This window comes from Melopsittacus undulatus, chromosome 6 (assembly GCF_012275295.1).
Source record: "Melopsittacus undulatus isolate bMelUnd1 chromosome 6, bMelUnd1.mat.Z, whole genome shotgun sequence".
Taxonomy (NCBI): domain Eukaryota; kingdom Metazoa; phylum Chordata; class Aves; order Psittaciformes; family Psittaculidae; genus Melopsittacus; species Melopsittacus undulatus.
Window position 1 is genome coordinate 73,328,055 of NC_047532.1, and position 21,450 is coordinate 73,349,504.

At 48.5% G+C, this 21,450-nt stretch overlaps 2 protein-coding genes across 3 annotated transcripts; one reads left to right on the plus strand and one right to left on the minus strand.

The window, feature by feature from the left end:
• Positions 1–673: 673 nt before the first annotated feature.
• AIFM1 (apoptosis inducing factor mitochondria associated 1) lies at positions 674–17,960 on the minus strand. Of its 2 annotated transcripts, none has more exons than XM_034063920.1 (17): positions 17,866–17,960; positions 16,227–16,369; positions 13,232–13,325; positions 12,256–12,285; positions 11,065–11,177; positions 10,811–10,941; positions 10,212–10,302; positions 9,416–9,500; positions 8,752–8,828; positions 7,470–7,578; positions 6,703–6,810; positions 5,579–5,667; positions 5,358–5,498; positions 4,685–4,827; positions 2,787–2,911; positions 2,052–2,248; positions 674–906 (listed from the first exon to the last, which is right to left on the minus strand). In XM_034063920.1, the coding sequence occupies exons 1-17, from the start codon at positions 17,942–17,944 to the stop codon at positions 835–837; spliced, it is 1,827 nt and encodes a 608-aa protein (XP_033919811.1). In that variant the 5' UTR covers positions 17,945–17,960; the 3' UTR covers positions 674–834. The 2 variants fall into 2 exon arrangements, with proteins under 2 accessions (XP_033919811.1, XP_030900046.1); XM_031044186.2 differs by lacking the exon at positions 17,866–17,960 and adding an exon at positions 15,250–15,377 and having other exon boundaries at positions 677–906; positions 16,227–16,345.
• A 115-nt stretch (positions 17,961–18,075) lies between these two features.
• MARS2 (methionyl-tRNA synthetase 2, mitochondrial) lies at positions 18,076–21,266 on the plus strand. Its single transcript, XM_034063937.1, has 3 exons — positions 18,076–18,280; positions 18,445–18,779; positions 20,059–21,266. Exons 1-3 carry the CDS (start codon positions 18,076–18,078, stop codon positions 21,235–21,237), a joined length of 1,719 nt encoding a protein of 572 aa, XP_033919828.1. The 3' UTR covers positions 21,238–21,266.
• Positions 21,267–21,450: the final 184 nt, after the last annotated feature.

Here is a 21,450-nt window from a genome sequence, read left to right on the forward strand (position 1 = left end):
TGTTCCTGTGCTGTCATGCTATTTGCATGCCCAAGCCCACAACTCCCACAGTCCAGTGCTGGGGGGAGCAGAGACAGGTTAGCGGCTGGCAGGTGTAATGCAACCTGCCACAGCACCTGCTGGATTGGTGTGCACAGCCAAGAGCTCCAAGATAACAGATCCCAAGTCGCTATATGGAGGCTGAAGTGCCAATAACATGCTCCTGACATCATTACATCCCTAGGTCCAGAACCTCCCGTGCTGGCTCTCCCCACCCTGTTCAGCCTGTGCTTTCCAAACACGCATAAGTGCACCTCCTCCATTGCTTCCATAGTTCAGTTCTTTATTTCTGGCCTTAGCAACTTCAAGCCTCGCTCCTTATTCTCACATCCCTTCTACATCTCTTTCATTCTGGTCACTGGCCTGCAGCATGCACTGGGCTTCAAAAGCCAGCTGATGTGGGAACCATTGCATCACACACTCTTTCATCCCATTGGGATGCGCTTTTCCTACTTGGCCAACATGTGCTGCCAAGAGCCAGCAGGACGGCAAGGGCAGTATTTGGGAAGTACTGCAAGGAAAGAGGTTGCTCCGCAGGCTTCTTAACTACCAACATGAGGGAAAACTTGGCAACAGCATGCAGCATACTCCCCTTTCAAAGCCGACAATGCACAACTACGGGACAAAGTTATTTAACTTAGAACAGTCTGACTTTATTGGTGCAAAGATCAGAACTGTAGCTGACTGGAAATATTCTCATGTACTCAGAGGAGGGTGTCTTAGGTGAAGGGGTGCACGCAGACAGTGGCCTCCAATGCCCTACTCACACCTATTGTGGTGTTTCTTTTCCAGAGTTTAGTCTTCATGGATGTTGAAAAGCTTTGCTACTTCATTGAGATCATCGTGCTCCTCCCCATCTTTGATGATCTGATGGAAGGAAGAACACATTAAAACCTGCACATACTTTAAAGTACCAGTGCTGCAAGGCTGTACCTGTCACCCATCAACATAATGAATTCCTTAGATCTCTGAAGCTCTGTTGATGACAACTTAGGCAGTCCACAACACAACAGTACTACTTACTACAGCCACATTTATATGGGAATCTTAAACACATTATTATCTGCCTACAGGATGGAGTCAAAACAATCTCACTACCCCTGTAGGATTTCTTTCTGATGCCTAGGTTTCCCTTTACAGATCTGAAGAGCAAGTACATTCAACAAGTCATTCATCTCAGCTCCGAGAAGATGAGCCAGCTTGGCTCTTTGCATGACTTAGAGGAGCCTATATAAGTGGCTTAAACTTGCAAACCTACTTTTTAGGTGATGAGATGAAGAGGGCAAGGTACACACTTGGCCCTCTGATTTAGAGGAATGGCTGCTACAAGAAGGAAGGAAAGGATCTCTTTCATGGGGATAGAAGCAATTATAGGTTTAAAGTGCATCCTAAAAGCTTCTGATTATGTACTAATGGAAATTTCCACTAAGAATAGGTCATTTTGGGACACATCACCTGGAGATGGTATGGAATCTCTCTCAAAGTACTGAAATTCTCCAAATGTTAACAAGTGACCTAAGTATAGCTGATCTTACCTTGGAGAATGGAGACTGACTACGGGGGATGGAGACAGGCTAAGCACCTCAAAGCTGCTCCTAACCTGACATTTTATGGCAGGGTCTCTAGGATGAGAGTTTAAGATTGTTTTACACTTGTAAATCAGAAAAAGTAGCACAAATATAGGACATTTCATACTGATGCTCAGCCCATTGTGATTCTTGCCTGTGCTTACTACAGGCCTGAAATTGCAGCCCTGCAAAGGCAAGGCTTGAAGCATAAACCTGACTCAAGTTGTTTTTTGTAAGACTTTTGAACAAACATGCAGAAAAGCACAAGGACATCTCCCATAATTCACCTGAGGCAGGGCTATGATTGGATGTTGCACAGTGCCGCTCCAGACACAGCATCTGCATTTATTCATCCTAATTTTCAATTGGTAGATTGATTTTTTCCACATGGAAATCCCTGACCTAAGCAAGTCTCCCTGTTCAGCACACTAGTCCTGTACTGACCTTTCGAGCAATAGGCATCCTGTTGAAGATGTTCCACAATACGATTCCAACCACAACTTTATCCCTGAGGTAGAAAATGACACCTTTGCCATAGTCTTCTCCTTGTTTTGGAACTTGAGGCGCTGGTGAAGAGCTTGGAGAAACGTGAACTTCTGAGGCTTCTGCTTCTGTCTCACTCTCTGATCGAATACCCGTCCCTAACACAAAGATACGAGACAGTGAACATCCAGTGCAGAAAAAAGCAGTAGCTTTTTGCTGCGGTTGTGAAAGCAGACTGAAGAGTGAGGTTCTGTAACAGCCTGAGGCATTCTCCTTTGAGGTGCATACAGCAAAAGTTAGGTTTCAGTAACAGGAGAATGAAGAAATCCTAACCTGAAGCACATCCTTGACAATTCCCAACTTCTTTCACGAAATGGAAAAGACAATCTATTTCTTTGGGCAGCATATGCAAAATCAAGATGCTTAGATCCACACAATCTCTTTTGTCCAAAACCTGATTATTTTATGGAGATAGAGGAAGCTGAGCTTCCCTGAGAAAAAATGTTGGTAACTGAGATGGTAAATGTCTTCTTGGAGACATTTTAATATCAAAACCAGCCTTTAAAGCTTGGTCTAGAAAAGGAACAGATTGATGTCTCTTAGTGCTCCACAGTATGATCAGCCTGACTGGCCACTACACAGACCCCAAACCTTCCACCCCCCGCCAACAGCTCCCAAGCACAACTACAGCCCTACCTGACTGCTCTGTTGCACTTTTTGGTGTGTCCTTCGCTGTTGCTTTAGCAAAGACTCCTACTGTTGGCAAACTACTGTCAACAAGGCCAATGGCTTCATACCCCACATTAGGGCCCAGATCACTCCTAGGAATGAAGGAGGGGAAAAAAAATAATAAATCATTTGAGGCATTAGCGAGACAAACACAAGGCAAATCCACCCAGCCCCAAAGCCTTAGTGACAGCACTGGGCAGGAGGGTGGGGGTGTGCAGGCTGACTGACACTGTCTCTTCTGCATATGCTAGGGTGGAACAAGCAGGGAAGATACAGCGAGTCTGAGGTCATCAGTTCCTGATTCAACAAACAAGAACCTCAAATACTTAAGGGGTGGCTTCCAGAAGCTGCATAGATCTTGGCCCTTTAGGAAGTCAGACATCTGACCTCAGTACTCAATCGTGGGCATTGGGATGCAGCTCATAGGTACTTGCTAAAACTTCCGTGTTGCTTGCATAGTACCACTGTAACATGGAGCTGGGGCAGAAGCAAGTGTTCCTCCAGGTCCTAGTAAGATCATTTGATCCAACTTCTGGCCATGCTGAGTTACAAGCACCAGATTTTGCAGTACAGACAATTATTGAGTGTGTATTTCAGAGAGAGCATTTAGAGAAGATTAATGAGAACATGTGGCTGTCACTCCTTCTTGAACAGGGCACCTGCTGAATATGCACTGGGGTGCTTACAGGAGTCAAAGCAGCTCTGGTTTAGGGCCCAGTAAGTACACTTACTGTGTAAGTGTCAAAAGTGTTCCCAACTATGCTGAGGAAACAGATACATTACATAAAACAACACGAGTCTCTGACATGTGTATCATGAACTTCCTGGCCAGAGTCCTCCAGAACAGACTGGGCTTACAGAAAGGAATCCCAGTGATGTGTCAGCTAACCAGACCTGGCTCCCAGCAGTGGGTAAGTCAGAACTCAGAAAGGATCCTGAACATCCTTAACAAACGTACAAGGAGTTCCTGCCACATGCCAGGTTTTGAGCCCAGGAACAGGAAGTGTCACTTGGTAGGGGCTGGCAAGCCCCCAGGGTAACCCCTGCCAACAGAACACACTAGTGCAACTCATGATCCCCCATCCTCTACATCTGTGTCACAGGCAAGAGTGTCCCGAAGAAAACCACCCAGCTGAAATGGATGCTTCTCTGGCTGCAGTTAAAAGAGAAGTGGGAAATTCCTCCAGAGGCCATGCAGGACTCTGGAACCAAGTGTTCAGGTAAATTATGGCAAGTCATAAATAACTATTTTTATGGGGATTTCTGCAAGTAAAGTAAAACTTTTCCCCATATTTTAACTCCTGGTAACCTTACATTTCTGATCTTCAGCTTTGGGATTCTTTTTGTGTGTGTGTTTTTGTTTGCATGTTTTAAAAAGAATGTGTGTTCCAAAGCATGCAGCAGAACAGCCTATTTTCTCCATACCTCTGGAAAACAATAAGCACACAAACGCTCCTGGATGCAGCTGCACATCGCAACTAAAGCATCAGTTCAGGTAATCAGCAGAGGTGCAAAACAGCCAACACCAACAGGCTGTGCTGAGGAACTTGAGATCATTTTAACACAAATGCTGCTACTAAGTTCAACCTGCAAATAAGCCTGCTCTGCAGGAAGAGGCTGCTCTTTATGGGTGCTGGGAGAAATGGGGATCTGCAGGAAGGAAAACCATTCTGGAGAGGTCAGGGCAGAGCAGCAAATGTTCAGTCCCTTCCCATTCCCTGTGCTTCTGGGAATAATCAGCTGTACAAGCTATTTGCTGAAGTAGCTTCACTGCACTCAAGAAGCAGAAACCTTTACAAGGTGTATCTTGTCACAGCTCCTCAGTGTGACCAAATAAGAAATACCAAAAGAAGAAATCACATTACCAGAACATGGACTGATGCCAATAGGGCTTTGCAGCTCCTGTCATGTTTTCTCCAGCCAGTCTTCCACTCACAACAGCATGATCGTGGTGCTCTACACGTCTCCTACCTAGTTTGATATCATAGAAGCAGGCAGCATCCCCTGCCTTAAAAAGAATCATTCAATGATGGCTGAACATTGACTTTGAAAGCTTAAACTAGTTACATCCAAAAATGGCACTGGGAAAAGTGGAAATATGAACCAGGAGTCTCTAATAAATCCCAACCACCACTGCTGCTGTATCCCACTCCCCAAGCCACAGAAGTCCTGTTTTTTCAGCATTTTTCATCAATCTTTTGAAAAATAAAGACTTTATCAGGTACATTTTTCCAGAAGAACTGAAGTCTTAACTCCCACCCCTCTTACACAGTAGAATAACCCAAGCTACCTTTAGGTTACCCCAACTCCTCTTACACAGCATAACTTAGAACACTTGCACCATTGTTCCCACAGCACAAAGCACGCTGTGGTCCACAAACAGCCTCCATGGCTGCCGGCAGGGTCTGTGGAATAAGTGGTCTCAATACTTGTGAATTTTTGCCCCATTCACTTAACCCAGGTACCCCAACCCCCATAACTCTGTGTTCCAACTGCATCAGCAGAACAAGCAGACAAATCTCCTCTGCACATACTCACCACCCAGATATTGGAGCGTGCCTGCAGCTCTGCGTTCACCCTGAACCCCCCGAAGTCAGAGTCCACCTCCAGCCCAGCTGATTTGGCCAGCTCCACGTTAGGCTCCAGCCCTACTGCAGCCACAATGTGATCTGTCTCCACCTGTTTGGGGATTCGTAATTAAAATCTCAATTCTCTCAGTGCTCCTGCAAACTTGGCCCTCTCCCTGCTTTTAAATTTACCTTTCGTCCATCTTTCAGCTTAATCACCAGCCGCTTGCCAGAGACAGAGACAGACTTGACCACGGCATTGGGCATGACATTAACACCCTCTGGAAGCAAACACAGGGAATGTGACTGCTCACTCAGGGGGAGACTGGTTTCAGCTCAGGGAGGGTCCTTGCTGAAAACACAGGCAGAACAGGGGCTGGGCTAGCCACCAAGAGAAGCTGTCTTATCTCTGTGGCTTGTACCACTCCAGTTTGGAACAAAGCATGATGAGAAAGAAAGCCAGCTGAAAAGTTTGAAAGAGCTACTTAAATGGCAATCAAAAGTACATGTCTCATATGATGACAAGGTGACACCCAAAGGAACTCCCCAAGACACCCTTTTCAGGCACTAAGGACATTCAATTACCTATTGCTCTGCCACATGCCAGACCAACGGGTCTGACAAGGCAACTTCCACAATCAAAGTAACTGAAACCTGTGGGTTACCAGGGCTGCAATCCACAGTCCAGCTACATCCCTTCTCCCTTGATCTCCACTCCACTTGCCAATGCACAGGAATATTTTCTGCATTTCATGTAGCAAATGGGCAAAAGGTATCTCAGATCTCAGTGGCATTCTGAGCTAACACCAGAGTAGCTGGCCTTACAGAGCTGTATGCATGGGGCTACACAACCCTGCTCTCAAAGTGACTCTAAGATGACTGCACTAGGCTGTATGAAGTGGAATGATTTGAGGCTAGGGCAACTCAGAAGAGAACAAGGCAGTTATTGTAAGACAACTTTAGTTTCAGATCACAGAAACTGTTAAAGTAACTTGCAAGTATGTAGCAGGGATCATTCTGTGCAGGAACAGCCAGAGGGAAAACCTCACCAGCATCAGCACACATATGTGCTTGGTGTTCCCAGAGGAACATCTAAGAGACCAGGCATTCATGGCAGCTCTGCATTACCCAAGCTGCCTGAACTACAGCTGGTTCTGTTCTGCATCTGAGGCATCTCAGGGACCTGGTCTTCCTGAGGCTGCACCAGCAGACAAGCAGAGAGCTGTATCTCACAGGGAACAGCTAAATAACACCCACTGGCCTAAACACCACAGCTCTGCCACTTTCTGAGGAAGAACCCTGAAGTACAGCTTCACCTCTTCTGACTTTCTCTGTGGTCCAGTTGCTCAGATATTCTGGCAAGACTTTGCCCATGTTGCCATTCTCTGGAAACAGCTGAATCACCTCCAGGCCTCTGGTTCGTGCTGAAAGGAATGCAAAGAGCTTTACAATCTATGGCTAAAGAGCAGCAGTACAGACTTCAGGACTTGACTTTACTTTATGCAAAGAGCTCGGCAGAAGTTTCTGAAACAGGGAATTCTGGCTCCCAGATTTCCCACAGTAGTCTCAAAGTGACTGACCACTGTTTCCTGTACACCTGCAAACTCCAGGGTAACAGACAGCAGACTTCTAAGTCAAATGCATATTGTGCTGGAGAAAACTTCCCTTATCAGAAAACTTCCATAAAGCTGCATACGCTTGACAGTGAGAATCCAGTTGCTCATGGCCTCTCTGAAATGCCAGTTTTAAGGTGGCTTTTAGCATTGAGAGAACAAATATAACTTTTACAGGGTGGAATGACTTTGCAGCATGTGCAGAGCTTATAGGGAGCCAGACTGACAAGCCCTTTTGTGGCCAGGTGCTGCTTGACAGCTAATGGGAGAGAAAATGGAAAACTAGGTCAGGCCATACAGCCAACACCACACATGTGCAACAGGGTTGCTTCAAGCAGACCACGAGTCTGTGCAAAAAATCAGCAGCTGGAGAATGAAGGAGTTTACAGTGTTAGGCTGCTTACATGCAGTGTCTGACACTTCTGTCAAGGTGCCAGCTGAAGCCCCACTGCCCGCAGCAGCACACTTACCTCTTCTTCCCAGTGCACAGGCCAGCTCACTGCCAAGAAAGCCACCACCAATGATTGTGATGGACTTGACCTCTCTTGAAATCTTTTCCAGCTTTTTGTAGTCCTCAATCTGAAAGAAGACATTTCAAGTATCCTCAAACAGGAATGGCAGCAGAGGATATTTTTCTCCAATTTCTCCTTCTGTAATAAGAGCAAGTCTCTGCCCAGATTAGAAAGGGAGATGTGCTTCTCCTTCATCCTCTTTTTTTACTGCAATAAAAAAATCCTCTCTGGCTTCCTAATGTTTGTGCTACCTTTTCCCTGGCCAGGTAATCTCAGATTCCTGCATTTTCCCCTAACTTCCAACAGCAATTACAATTAAATTTCTAGATGCAAATGTACTACAGCACAAACAGTACAAGGATGCCACAGCTCATGTCCTACGTCTTTCCCTTCCCACGTTGAGCAGATCAGACCTCAGGGTAAGTCCAGCAAAGAGCAGAAAGTTCACAGATGGCTTCTTATTCCTGATTCATTCCCTGAACTAGACCAAGGAGAAGGCTGCATACCTGTCCCCAGTACCATGTTTTCAAGAAAAGCAGAGTTTGTCAGCAAAAACCAGGAGATCCCTGACTAAACTACATGTCTTTTATTCACTTTGTCCCAGGGCATGGGATGAAGGTGAAGAAATACCACAAAGCAGGCATGGATATCAGTTTATCAGCTCATCGGAAAACCATCTAACTCAGTTCAAGAGCTAAGACAGATGCTCAACTTCACACTTAGCTCAACTGCAGAGCATGAGAGCAGCCTCTGTCATGTCTCAGGCCAAAGGCCAAGCTCTTGCCTCCGTGCTGCAGAATCCTGGCATGCACTTATTCCCGAGGGGTGGCAGGCTGAGCACTGAGCCAGGTTCCCGTGTCTGCCCAGTCCTGACGGCACTTGCTGCTCACAGGCCAGACTGCCCTGCAGAGCGTACATTGCTCATGGTTTTAAAAGGCCTGGAAGGTGCAAAGTCATACAGGAGGGAAACTAAAAAACTAAAACCCAAAACCAGCCGCCAGACAAAAAAAAACAAAATAATCACATCATTGCAGCTCTCAGGCCTGAGGCAAGCAGGGGAGTGCTCAGGTAGACTCTACCCGTTTACCTGCCTTGGGAAAAGAAAGAAATAGCAAACAGACTCCTGGTTACCAGCCCAGGGAAGCAGCAGCCACGGCACAGCTGTCCCGGACCTCAAGCAGGAGCATCCATGGCTCTTTTGTTTCAACCTCACCCCAGGACAGCAGCTGCTGGACATTACCTTTCGGAACAGCGTCAGCCTTTGTTGTACATCTTTTCCTGCTCTTTCAATGGCAGGAAGATTCCTTGGGGAACCACCTGAGGTCAAGGAGAAAGAGACTAATGACACCACGGCCATGTCACCGGCTATCCAGACAATGTAGAACTATCTTTAATCATGACAGTGCTTTCCAAGCTGCTACAACATGCTCTGTTCCCCAGACTGATACAATATGCTCTGTTCCCTGTTGCTGTCTGGGTTTTCAATGTGAAAGACCTTCTGTGTGAGCAGCAGGTGACCCAGCAGTCACCCACAGAAAAAGATGGGATGCTGTACACCTTGCTCCGCTAACTGGAGACAGCCAGTGCCACTTGAACCACACAAGACCATAGGCAGAACTTGAAGCTGGCATGTACAGGAGTTCCTTTACTGAGCTGCTATGGAAGTCACCTTTTCCTCCTTTCCTGCTGCTTTTCACAGGGCAGAGCTTTGAACATCCCAGAGAAGCTGGCTTTTGTGAGGCAGGTGAAAAACCCAAAGCATGATTGTCTATGACTGTCCTTCACATGACTGCTCTGCCAAGTGTTTGACATACTGCAGAAATTTCCTTGTCAGATATATGCCACTGAACTAAGAAGCCTGGCACAAGACAAAGAACAAAAAGTGAAAAACCCCAACAACTTACCAGTAGCAATTAGACATTTGTCATAGGATATCTGGGTACCATCACTGAGTTTCACTGTGTTGCCTCTAACATCCATATGTACAACCTGCAAAATTAAACACCCGTGCACTGTAGGGAGTTAAACTGCACAGACTATTGATTAAAAAAACAAACTTGGAAGTTACATTCTTATACCTTTAGATTTAGGGGAGGGGGGAGGAGGGAAGGGAGAAGACCATAGGTAGGAATTCTTTGACAGCCATCATAGATCAAGCTGATCTTCCCAGGCTCTAAGAAATGGACTTGGACACCTGAGGTAACAGTAACAGGACTCACTGAAGCCTTATTTTAGCAAGATATAAAAAACTGAGGGCACAAATATATTAGAAGCCTCACCATAAACTCCTCCACCTTCCTACTGCTTTTGCAAAATGTCCTTGCCCACATTATAACCCACTGCTCTGATCACTCTGCTCTCCTTACCTCACCCCTGACTGATATATAGCCTAGCTCACATTTTGTTACACCCTGCTCTAGGCTCTACATATCGTCCCATGCTCAAACCTTGGACTTATCCTTCCCTCTTCCTTATCTTCCCTCAGCCTACTACTCCTTCTCATAGCTTATTATGCTTTCAAACCATGTCCCTAAGATTAACACAGTCCCTGCTTCATCACATACACTTCCCCCAAACTTGTACAGGTTCTCCTCCTCAGCCAACCCTCCACACCACCACCTGCACTTGTTTAGCTTCAAGCAGAGGCTCTGCTCGGGAAGAGCTGCATGATGCTGGAACAGCAGCTCATGTTGTACCCACCTTCTTGCCACAGAGAACTGCTACTCCACCATTTTCTACGTAAGGCAGGTCACGGACAGGCACATAGAATGATGGTGGCTGGAAATAGATACTGAAACAAGCTTCGTTATCAAATGGGTTCCACTTTTTAATATCAGCAATTACCAATAATACCAACACACCTCTGAGCATCTATAACAAGCATCAGAGGTGGTGTGTGTCTCAGGGAATCCCAGCAAGATTAAAGAAGTGCTAAGTTCTGAGCTAACTCTCATGTGCAGCAGCACTGGCTGCACCTTTCATTCTGCTCCTGACTTGTCTGTAACACCTCAGCATCACTAGGAAGCCACGTGGTGTCTCAAGGACTCTCCAAGGTAGTCAGCCAGCCACTCCAGTGCAAAATAACACACACGCTCTGCACACAGGATGCAGTGCCCTGTCCCCCCTTTGATCAGCCTAGTGACATTGTAGAGAGCAGACAAACACAGAAATCTACCCAGTGATTTGTCCACACAAGCACTCTGGGGTCCATCATGGCTCTCTCACAAAACCAGCTTGATCATCATCAGCTTTTCCTTAAGCACTCTCCCTCATCCTTGCTACCCATCAGTGACACATACCTCCTCTCCTTGCCATTCCATTGTCTGAATCGCAGAGTCTCTGTCACATTTGGATCATCTGAAAACCACAGTTCTTTGGAGAGAGGAGGGCGCATATAGGGCAGGGCAGGATCTTCAGACACAATCAGCACCTTTAATTTGTCATTAAACACAGCAGCTGTACAGATGCCAGGCAAATGGCAAAACACACAACAGAGGCTCTGAAGCAAGCACAGTATTCAGACAGACACAAGTCTGCTCTGGGCATCTCTTACCCGGGCACCAGGGTCACGAGCCCGAATGGATCTGGCAGCAGCAAAAGCAGCAGTTCCTCCACCAATCAGCAGGAAAGGAACGTGAGATGGGACCTCAGGCTGAGCCCCAGGAGCTGCAGGTGACAGATTGAACAGCTTACTGGAAGTTCAGCAGGGAAAACGGCCCAGCCCAGCCCTAAAGAACAGTATGCCACCACATGCCTCTCCCATACAGCCTTCTTTTGGCAAATTGCCCCTCAAATACCCCCCCCATCCCAAATACTTCTCAAGAACCGTGCTGCTGCTTCAAAGCTGGCTCCCTGCACAAATCAAGATGTCAGCTTTCAACAAACTACCTTTCCTAAGCCAGATCTGCACAGCTCAGCTCAGTGGCAGTTGCAGAGTTTTGGAAAAGTCTTGTAACACAGCTTTCATTGCAGGGCTTTAGCTCCTCTCTTACAGATCTACTTTTCTCTGGTTTAGGATGTTGAGAACAAGAATGATCTATGTAACAGTTTGAAAGATCACTATTTGGAGAGGCTGTTAACAGGTTTGAAGCCTCACTGTGAACCTGTGCTACTTGTTCAGCAGATTCTCAGAGAGCTTCCTGTTATGAATGGATCAGTTTAAGAACGCTGCTTAGATGTGCAGAGCTGGGAGAAGTGGTTGCAAAGTCAAAGACCCACAAAGTTTTCATGAATTTTCAGCATTCAATACACAATTTCAGAAGCTTCATATAAGATCAGGACATTCTCTGTACAGTAGATTCAGGACAGCAAAAACATGCTTGACCTCTATTCTGGCCAAACAATGTGCTAGAGAGCCAACGGTACATGGTGCCTTGTTGAGCTAGCAAGAGGGACAAAGCTCAAAAATGAGTCAAAACACTGGGAGAGGAGACATGGCCTGGGTGTTATTCAAACCAGAAAACAATTTTTGAAGTTCTTTGGAAAACAGGAGCTGAAAAGTGTCTGATTCAGCCACATGTCTTCCTTAACCACAAACCAACTGTGAGCAAGAACAAAACTCAGCACTGGCCATTCAGGGAACAGTTTGTAAGAAAGGAAAGTTCCCTAAAACACCATGTGAATTCTGAAAGGAGACCAGGTTTTGAGTTCCTACCAGGATGCATTTTCTCCCACATGCAGGTCCTGTCTCTAAGCAACCATATGCAGGAATAAAAGTTAGTTAAATATTACCATCGAGACTCACCTGCTTTGCCTTGAGCAGCAGCATCTGTATCTGAAAGAGAAGACAGCAGCTGAATTCAGCAAAGCACAGAGACACTGCAGGGAAGAAGCTGCAGGTTAGGACTGACCCAAGGAGGCCACAGGATTCACCAGCTCCCCACTACAAAGGGACAGAGCTTCCACAAATATAGACTTACCAAGACCTCTGCTTCAGCATTTAGGCTGTGTCTGTCCCCCAGCCTCAACACTAACAAAAGTGTTCCATCCTTCAAACCAAAGCAATCAGTTTTCTGTCCTGTCTGCAGGATATTCTTTGTGTGGGTTTCCTAGTAAAGTGACAGACCAGTTCTCTGCTCTACGGCCTAAAGCCACTGTTATTACTAAATATACAATCCTCTGGCTCAATGGTTCAGACAGATCTCATAAATTAAGAGAGAACTTCCAGGAGCAACCTGTGATCCACATAAAGCCTGCAAAGCATCAAGAGCCTCACTAATTGCCCCAATTCCTCCCTCTACATGCAGCCCAAGCAGGCTGCTTCTCACATGCCCATCCCACTTTACATGAGACAGGAATGTAGCACAGCACAGAGGACTTTGTGCTGGCAGACCACATTATCCCTGTGGAATCACAGTGTCTTTGCCAGGCTACATAAGGGTAGAAGCCAAAAGCAGGGATAACTCTTTCCTCCTTTTATCACAGAAGACACAAACAGCATGAAGGAGCCCTGAGAGACAACCTACTTTAACCTCATGATTAACTGTAAAGCAAAGCCTTTTTCTGGGCCATGGAAAGCTAGCACCATCTTCTATGCTGGGAAAACATGGGAATCACAAACAGCAGTGTACACTGAGAATGACAATGCTGTGAAGGCATAAGCATACAGCTTACATTAATCTGCATTTTCAGAAGGGACCTGGTCCATTTGTTTTAGACATCTCAAGTTAGCAGCTTATGACAAACAGACCCAAACCCAGAACCTTCAGGCTCATACCCACCAGGAGGAGAGGATTCCTTTTCCTGAGATCGCTTAGTTATTGTTGTCACCCGGCTGACGAATCGCTCTTTGTTTTCTCGCAATGTTTTATATACCTGGAGACAGACAAGGAGATATTTATCTTATGCACCTCACAGCAACAAAGCACCATGCTGCTTCTGCCCCTTCCCCCCCCCAGCTTTTGTCCATCCTGCTTGCTCAGAAAAGGCATCTGCTGTCTATTAAAGCACATGGACCAAAATATACCTCACTGAAAGCAGTGCCCATAAAGGTATGTGTGTAAAGCTGCAAGAGGAATGTGCTCAGCAGACGATTTGCTCTATGTATGGTGTGATGAATCTCAATTGTATGGTTGTTTTCCATAAGCAATCGACATTGCTGCAGACCTGTTTCAAAAGGGACCAGATACCACAATGGCAATGCAGTCAAACCAACTCCAAGGCTATTTGCAAGCCAGGCCATGGCACAACAGGAAGATAAATTCAAGGCAAAAAGCAGCCCCCAGCTTCAAAAGCAGATGGGCAGAACAAGCAAACAACCTCACTGGCTTTCTTTAGGCCAGATGTTACATGAGTAACATCACCGAGGTCGGCAGTGCCTTTCAGACAGAGCGTGGCTGCTCTAGGCAACAGCCTCTGGCTGGAAATGCTTCCCAGGTCTGCTGACCTGCTGCCTGTGTGTCTGCTGAACCAGGACACAGTTCACCTGCATGCCTGGGGACACAGTTTAGTGGCACAGACAAGGAAGAAATGTCCTTTTTTTGCTGACTTCCAAAAAAACCTGCTAATCTAGAAAAGCAAAGGACAATGAGACTGCTGGAAGCAGGTGAAAGCCTAGTTGCCCCCCAGTTAACAAATCAGAAGGAAGCAAACAATTTTAAGGCAAAACCTAGCCTTGCTAATAATGCATACGTGCAGGATGATAACTTTCATTTTACAGTGTTCATAAAAGAGAAAAACACCTTATCAAGACAATCTGAAACACAACCATCTATCCACTTCCTGTATCCTGAACTGTGACAGAACATCAAAACTGGGACATTTCCAGCAGCAATAAAAGCCTCCTAAATGTGAAGGCACGACTGGTAATGCTGCAGCTGATGCCATCGACTTAGTGCTTGCTAAGCCAGGGTCCTGATATCTAAACTGCATTTGAGCAAAAGTTAATTCCTTCAGGGAACTGAAATCTTTGACTCCCCAGACATTTTGCATCTTACCCATCTCCACAATTAGGTGTTCTATACCACACCAAAGTCTCAAACATGATGAGGAATCTAATGCCAGGCACAAAAAAGACCATAGGCAGACAAAAGCATACCCAGGGAATGGAAACATGGTCAAAAACATCAGAAAACAGGAACTCGCTGTTGGTAGAATCAAGATATTTTAAAGTCTTTTGCTTAAGCAAATAAAATTCAACGTTAACAAAACTACCTCTGCATCTGCAAGCAGAACCATGAAGTTCTAAGCAAGGTGAAGGGCAGCACACCTTGTGTGTGTGGACTACTGTACCCATGCAAAATGTCACATCAGGTCTTTAGGATACCTGTTTCCAAAGGGACAATGCCAAGCTCCTTCTAGCCAGAAGTGCTATAACAGAGCAATAGTTCTGTGCTCTGCTCTGAAGATATCACCCAGCTGGACAAGTTTTGTTTCCTTCCCTCCAGCATGCTCATATTTAGGTGATGGTTTCCTTTTTTTGTAGGCCAACATTACTGGTATCAGAATAGATGTGTTAATTTGTGCCTTTCTGATGGTTACAAATCAAAGGCAGCAGATTTGGGGTTTAGATTTATTCAACAGGGAAAAGTTAATTCTAAGGCAATTTCTCCTACTAAGAACTACAATTTTGAGACTATCAAGTTTGTAAACTTAAGTTACTTGACAGTGTCCCTTGAAATTAAGTACCTGAAGCCACGGAGCACACAGTAAAAGGCTAAGTTGGAATGCCACACCGAAAGGTGCCCTCCCTCCTTCCCCCCTCTCACCCCATTAAACCACATTTATTTCAGTGTCTTACATAAGCTCCTGTCCCAGTGACTGTTCCTCCTACAATTAAGTATAACAAAAGGCTGCTGCCAGCTTTGCCAGGAACACCTGAAGACATCAGTGATCTAGAAGGGCATCTTAGATGATGACATTGCAAAACTGTAGGTGAAGACAGGCAACAAGAGAGAAGAGAGGGAAAGAGCTGAGTATTAAGGACTCTTGATTAAACAGAACTTGGGACGAGGAGAATGTGGTTTGTAATTTCAGTTATCTTGTTTGTCAAACAGAGCAGCAAGGCACAGCAAGGAAGACTGAAAAGGAACAGGAAAAGCCCTTTCCTGCGTGCAGTGCTGTGAATTGTTTTATTTCCCAGAAGCCTTCTGCATGTGAAAAGTTTCATTAGAAGAAATGAGGACTCAGAACTTTTACCAAATATGATCCTCTACCAGAAGGAATTTTGTAACAAAAATTTGTATGACATGAACTTTGGACCATCCACCCCTTGGTAAGGCTGCTAGGCTTCGGCTGCCTGGGAACGTGATTTATAATCCAACTAAAGTTTTACCCTTCTGAATCTTTTGATCAGGACACAAGTGTGTGGCCACCGATTTCGGGTTGGTTTGGTGCACTTTCACAAACTAAACACTGATGTTCTGATTTGAGATTTCACAAAGAATGGTTTCCTTTGGTATTAAAAACATCTACCATCCACCTCTCCCTGAACTACATGTTAAGAGCACATACAACAGCGAGAGCTTTGGTTTGCCATAGTATGCTAAAAAAAAGGAGTGCCTTCATAGCAAAGAAACATAAAAGGTAACTGAAATTACAGTTCAAAACCAATTCTCATCAGAAGTTAAACTCCAGCCAGCTTAGTTAGTTCCCCTTGATGTTTTCTGAAGGAAGATATAGCAGCAGAGATAAAAAGCTAAGGTATCTCAAACAGAGCACACGGTTGATAGGAGAGATGTATGGCAGCTTCTTTCCATGAACTACCTTTCTACTTACATAGGCACCCGCTCCTAATGTTGACAAGCCCACAATAAGGGCAAAAGCCGAACTAGTGCCGCTGCTCCAGGGCGCACTGGAGCCAGCCCTGTGCATGCTCCGCTGCCGCTCCACTGGAGCGCTCCAGCGCTGCAGCAACTTGCCTGAGGAACACAGTTCATTAGAGAAAAAACACAAACAGACCATCAATACAAGGGCATGCGTTGAAACTGAGAGACCAATTCATTTCTGAAACCAAAACAAACAAGGTGCTGCTTTTAAAAGCCCAGCACCACATCTGAGTGACTGCATTCAGTTATTCCCTGCCACAACAAACAGCTCCAGGCAGCTGTGGATGCCAAAACCACCTGCAAGATCAAAGAGTCACTGAGCAAATTAATAGCAGGAACATCTACTAGGAAGCTAGGAGGAGTATCTCCAGCTGAAAAAGCCTTCAGGCTACACATTACTGGGAGAAGACATCAGAGATACCCAGGTACTGCACGTTTATTGCTCTCACACGCTCCTCCAGGCCCCCAGACTCAAGATGCACTTAGCATCATACAGAACCATAGAACAATTTGGGCTGGAAAGGGCCTTAAGACCATTCAGTTCCAACCACTCATACCAGATCATGTCACCCAAGCCCTGTCCACCATGGCCTTGAACACTGCCAGGGATGGGGCAGCCACAGCTTCTCTGGGCACCCTGTGCCAGCGCATCAGCACCCTCACAGGGAAGAGCTTCTGCCTTGTATCTCACCTGAACTTCCCCTGTTTTAAGTTTGCTCCACCACATGTGAGCAGAAATGAACATAACCTTGCCAGAACAAGCTGTAGCTACAGTTATCCCAGCAAAAATATCCCTTTGCCAGCACAACTCACTCCCCTGAGATGAGCCTCCAGCAGAGAGGGGCTTCTGCTGAGAAAAGGGCCTTCCAAACAAAGAGAAGCAGCAAGGCTTGTTCGGCCAGGTGAAGGCAGCCACCGGCACTCAAGACACGCAGTGTGCCTGCACAGCTCTGACTTTGGATTTCACTATAACTCAGCCACAGACTCGCCTGTCCCAATGAGATCTTTAAGCGGAGCCATCCCGGGCATTGCTGGGAGCACTGTGCTGCAGAGCAGCTGAAGCTGGCCTAAGCGGCCGGGCTCTTCTGCAGAACGTGCTTCTGCCTCATGCAGACAACACTTTCCTCCTGCTCTGCCGCCAGCTCCTCGCCCAAACGCACAGCTCTGCGCTGTAACCGGCAGCGAAACCGCAGGCGCTCCAACAGCTCCACTGCGCTCAGGGCTTCCCTTCCCGCTCCTGAAGCACCCGCACCGGCCGCTGCCGCAACCGAAGTGGAGCAAGGCCCCGCCGCCAACAGTGCTGCCGAGGAGCCCCCTCCACATTAGCGGTGCCCGGGTGCCCTCTGCCCGGGTAACGGGCGCCCAGAGCCCCCCGAGCTCTGACCTGGAAACTGCGGTTCTACCGCGTGCTGTCCCGGGCAGAGAGGAGAAAGCTCCGTACCGAATGGGCAGCGCCGCCGGGAGAAGGGAAGCCCCGACCCGCGCGGAGGCGGAAGCCAGCGGCGGGGCCTCCCGCCTACACCGCTCACGGACCCCCCGGAAGGCCGCACCCCGGGCAGGTCCCCCAAGCCCGCCCGGTCCCGGCTCACCTGCGGCGGCCCTGCCCCGTGGCGCGGGGCTGAGAGGCCGCAGGGCTCGCACCAGCCCACCCGCACCGCAGCGGAACATGTCTCCGGCAGCCTCCCGCCTGCCCCCCGCGCGCCTGCGCCGCCGCACACCCGCTATTGGCGGCAGCCGCCGCGCCTCCGCCCGCCCTTCCGAGGAGCCCTCTGCACTGCCTGCTCGTTGGTGCTGCCGCCATGCTGCGCCCGCCCCTCCGCTGCCTCCCGCGCCCGCCCCGCCGCGCCGCCTCTACCGGACCCGGCCGCCGCCTCCTGCTCTCCACACCCATCTTCTACGTTAACGGGCCGCCGCACATCGGGCACCTCTACTCCGCAGTGCTCGCCGACGCACTGCATCGACACCGCCACCTCCGCGGCGCCGGCCCGGGCCGCCTCTCCACGGGTGAGTGTGCGCCCGCCGGGCACCGCGGCTGCCCCGCGCCCTCTGCCTGTGCCCGGGGCTGACCCGCCTCCCACGGGGCTATTTCCGTTCCCCGTATCCTGAAGGCCGTGGGGGATGGTTGGTCCCCCTCCCGCTCTGCAGCACCCCGCTCGCTGCCGTTGCAGGGACCGACGAGCACGGGCTGAAGATCCAGCAGGCTGCGGCTGCCGCAGGAACATCACCCCCGGAGCTCTGCGAGCGCGTCTCGGGCCTCTTCCGCCAGGCCTTGGCCCAGGCCGGCGTCTCCTTCACCGACTTCACCCGTACCAGCCAGCCCCGGCACCAGCGAGCTGTGCAGCACTTCTGGGGAGCCCTCCGGGACGGCGGTGCCCTCTACAAAGGATCCTATGAGGGCTGGTACTGCACCCCCGAGGAGTGCTTCCTGCCCGAGAGCCAGCTGGCTGAGAGCAGGGACGCGCTGGGGCGGCCCTGCAAAGTGTCGCTGGAGAGCGGCCACCAGGTACCGGTGCCGTCCCGCTCCCACAGACACAGCGCTCGGTGCTTTGCTGCGGCTAGATCTGGGGGTGTTTAATGCTTCCTATGGCCTTTCGTTCTTCACGTCAACTGAGGCTTTCCTGTATCTCGCGGAATGTCTCCTCTCTGTCTGTAGTGGTGCGTGGTGAGTAGGGGAGCACTGCCAAAGCCCCGTATTTCAGCCATGGTAAGGATTCAGCTGGGGCTGGCTCTGCAGTCTGCTGGCCTGGAAACAGGGCGTGAAGGTGGTGATGGGAAAGTTAGCTGTGCAGGAGGGTGAAGGTGTTCTGGGAAGGAGGGGGTTTCACACGTGTTTTGTGAGGTGATTCCATTTGGCTTCTGGACAGTTTCTGTCAGTCTTATTATGTAGGTTTCAGCCCACCATAAACCACTGTAACACTACAGGCCTGTGCTCTGGCCTGATGATTGCAGTGATGCAGCCAGGTGTGTGGTGCCTGACCTAGAGTCTCTGTCACTGCATTTTCTTGGGTGTCAGGACTTACGTGGTTTAATGCAGCAGTTGTAGATAATTGTGTTTCAGAGGCAGGCAGAGATTATGCTCCTGTGATATTTGTATGAGGCTGGGGCAAAGGAGTATTGGTTCACACAGAAAGGGATATTTAGCACCTAATGTAGCCCAATAAATCATTCTTTATATCTAAAATAGTCAGCAGGCTTCAGAGGCAAATTGAGGAAAATTACCTGCCTTAGCTGCCTGGCAAACTGTCCAAGAGAAACAGTGTGGATGGGGGAGAGAAGGTCTTGCAACGTGGTGTGAGAGGAGTGCTGTCAGTGCTATAACACGGTGACAGGCTAAAGAAGTTAGCAGCTGAGCTGCACAAATGCTTAAACTGGGGGAAAGGAGGAAAGCAGTGCCCAGGAGAAAGGCAAAGCGTGTGCCAGGGCTGTTCCTGAGCAGTAATTAACTATGTTGTGTTGCCTTCTCGTGATTTTTATTACATAACTATACTTGTAATTCTTGCCTGATGAAGGCAGAATACCTTCCTGGCAGGCAGGAAGGTATTCAGGTATTCCTTCCCTGGGGGCATGAGCACCTTCAAAAGTTGCTGCTGAGCCATCTCAAGTGCCTGAGGCCTCAGGGGGTGTCTGGGGAGAGCAGGTTCTTGCTGGTCATAGAAAGCTGCTAGGGGTGAGCACACCCAAAGGCAGAGGAAACATGGGACAGCCGCTTGCTGAGAACGGTGCCTGCAAATTGGGAAGCTGTTTGTGGTACATTTCCACTGTCATTATTTCTGCTCCTGCAGGTGCACTGGACCAAAGAGGAGAATTACATGTTCAGGCTGTCAGCATTCCGGGATCCTCTGTGGAAGTGGCTCCGGGAGAACCCACATGCCATCTCCCCTGACCCTTTCTACCAGCGTGTGCTGCACTGGCTGGAAGAGGACTTGCCAGACTTGTCAGTCTCTCGGGAGAGCAGCCGGCTGCAGTGGGGTATCCCTGTCCCTGGTGACCCAACACAAACTATTTATGTGTGGGTAGATGCCCTGGTGAACTACCTGAGCGTGGTGGGCTACCCCACGGCACATGCAGAGTGGTGGCCAGCTGCACACCATGTTGTGGGCAAGGACATTCTCAAGTTCCATGCTGTTTACTGGCCAGCTCTGCTGATGGCAGTGGGGCTGCAGCCCCCTGAGCAGATCCTTGTGCACTCCCACTGGACTGTTCGTGGGCAGAAGATGTCCAAAAGCCTGGGCAATGTGGTTGACCCCTTCTCCTGTATGGAACAGTACACTGTGGATGGGTTTCGGTACTTCCTACTAAGGCAGGGTGTGCCTGAGCGGGACTGTGACTACTACCATGAGAAGGTACTTAAGGTGGTGAATTCAGAACTGGCAGATGCACTTGGGGGGCTTCTGAATCGGTCCACAGCCCTCAGCATTAACCCCAGCAACACCTACCCTTGTTTCTCAGAGTCTTGTTTTCCAAAGGTCTCAGATTTCAGGGAGGCAACAGGCACAGGCAGAGCTTCTGCTGAAGACTACGAGCTGCTGGCATCCGTGGCTTCTCTGCCTCTGCAGGTGGCTGGTTACTTTGAGGGTTTCCAGATCTACAAGGCTTTAGAATGTATCACCCTGTGTGTAAGGCAGACCAACAGTTTCTTCCAGAGGCACAGGCCGTGGAAACTTGACCGGAAAGACCCCGCTGAGCAGCTCTGGCTTGACACCATCATCCACGTCACTCTGGAATGCCTGCGCATCTTTGGGACTCTGCTGCAGCCCGTGATCCCACACACTGCAGACAAGCTGCTGTCCAGGCTGGCTGTTGAGCCACAGGAGAGAGCTCTCTCCAGTTTGACGTTTCTACCTCGCTACAGTGGGAAGCCATGTCCTTTTGAGGGGAGGCAGCTTGGACCTGATACTGGCGTCTTATTTCACAGACTAGAGAAATCCAGGAAGCATCAGAGGGAAACCAAGAAGCCGTAGTCCCTGGCACAGAGCTCCTGCAAATAAAAGCCTCCGGGAATTCCGGAGAATGTTGTCTTTCTTAAAAGCACATTCCTCCCATCTCTTGGAGGGGTATAAAGTGGATGAGGGGAAACCAGGACGGTGCAGGGCTGTGCTGCCCTGCTCAGGAAACTGTCTCAGGCCTCTGCCCCCCCACGGGAGGGCGGGTGGTGGGTAGTGCGAGCAGCTCAG

Excerpts from the sequence above, each read along its gene's own strand:
- AIFM1 (XM_034063920.1), bottom strand. The coding sequence starts at position 17,944 with ATGTTCCGCTGCGGTGCGGGTGGGCTGGTGCGAGCCCTGCGGCCTCTC. Across the intron at positions 11,178-12,255 it reads TGCTGCTCAAGGCAAAGCAG|CTCCTGGGGCTCAGCCTGAG; the intron begins GTGAGTCTCGAT and ends TGTCACCTGCAG. Across the intron at positions 5,499-5,578 it reads AGCTGAAAGATGGACGAAAG|GTGGAGACAGATCACATTGT; the intron begins GTAAATTTAAAA and ends ATCCCCAAACAG.
- MARS2 (XM_034063937.1), top strand. The coding sequence starts at position 18,076 with ATGCTGCGCCCGCCCCTCCGCTGCCTCCCGCGCCCGCCCCGCCGCGCC. Across the intron at positions 18,281-18,444 it reads CCCGGGCCGCCTCTCCACGG|GGACCGACGAGCACGGGCTG; the intron begins GTGAGTGTGCGC and ends CTGCCGTTGCAG. Across the intron at positions 18,780-20,058 it reads CGCTGGAGAGCGGCCACCAG|GTGCACTGGACCAAAGAGGA; the intron begins GTACCGGTGCCG and ends CTGCTCCTGCAG.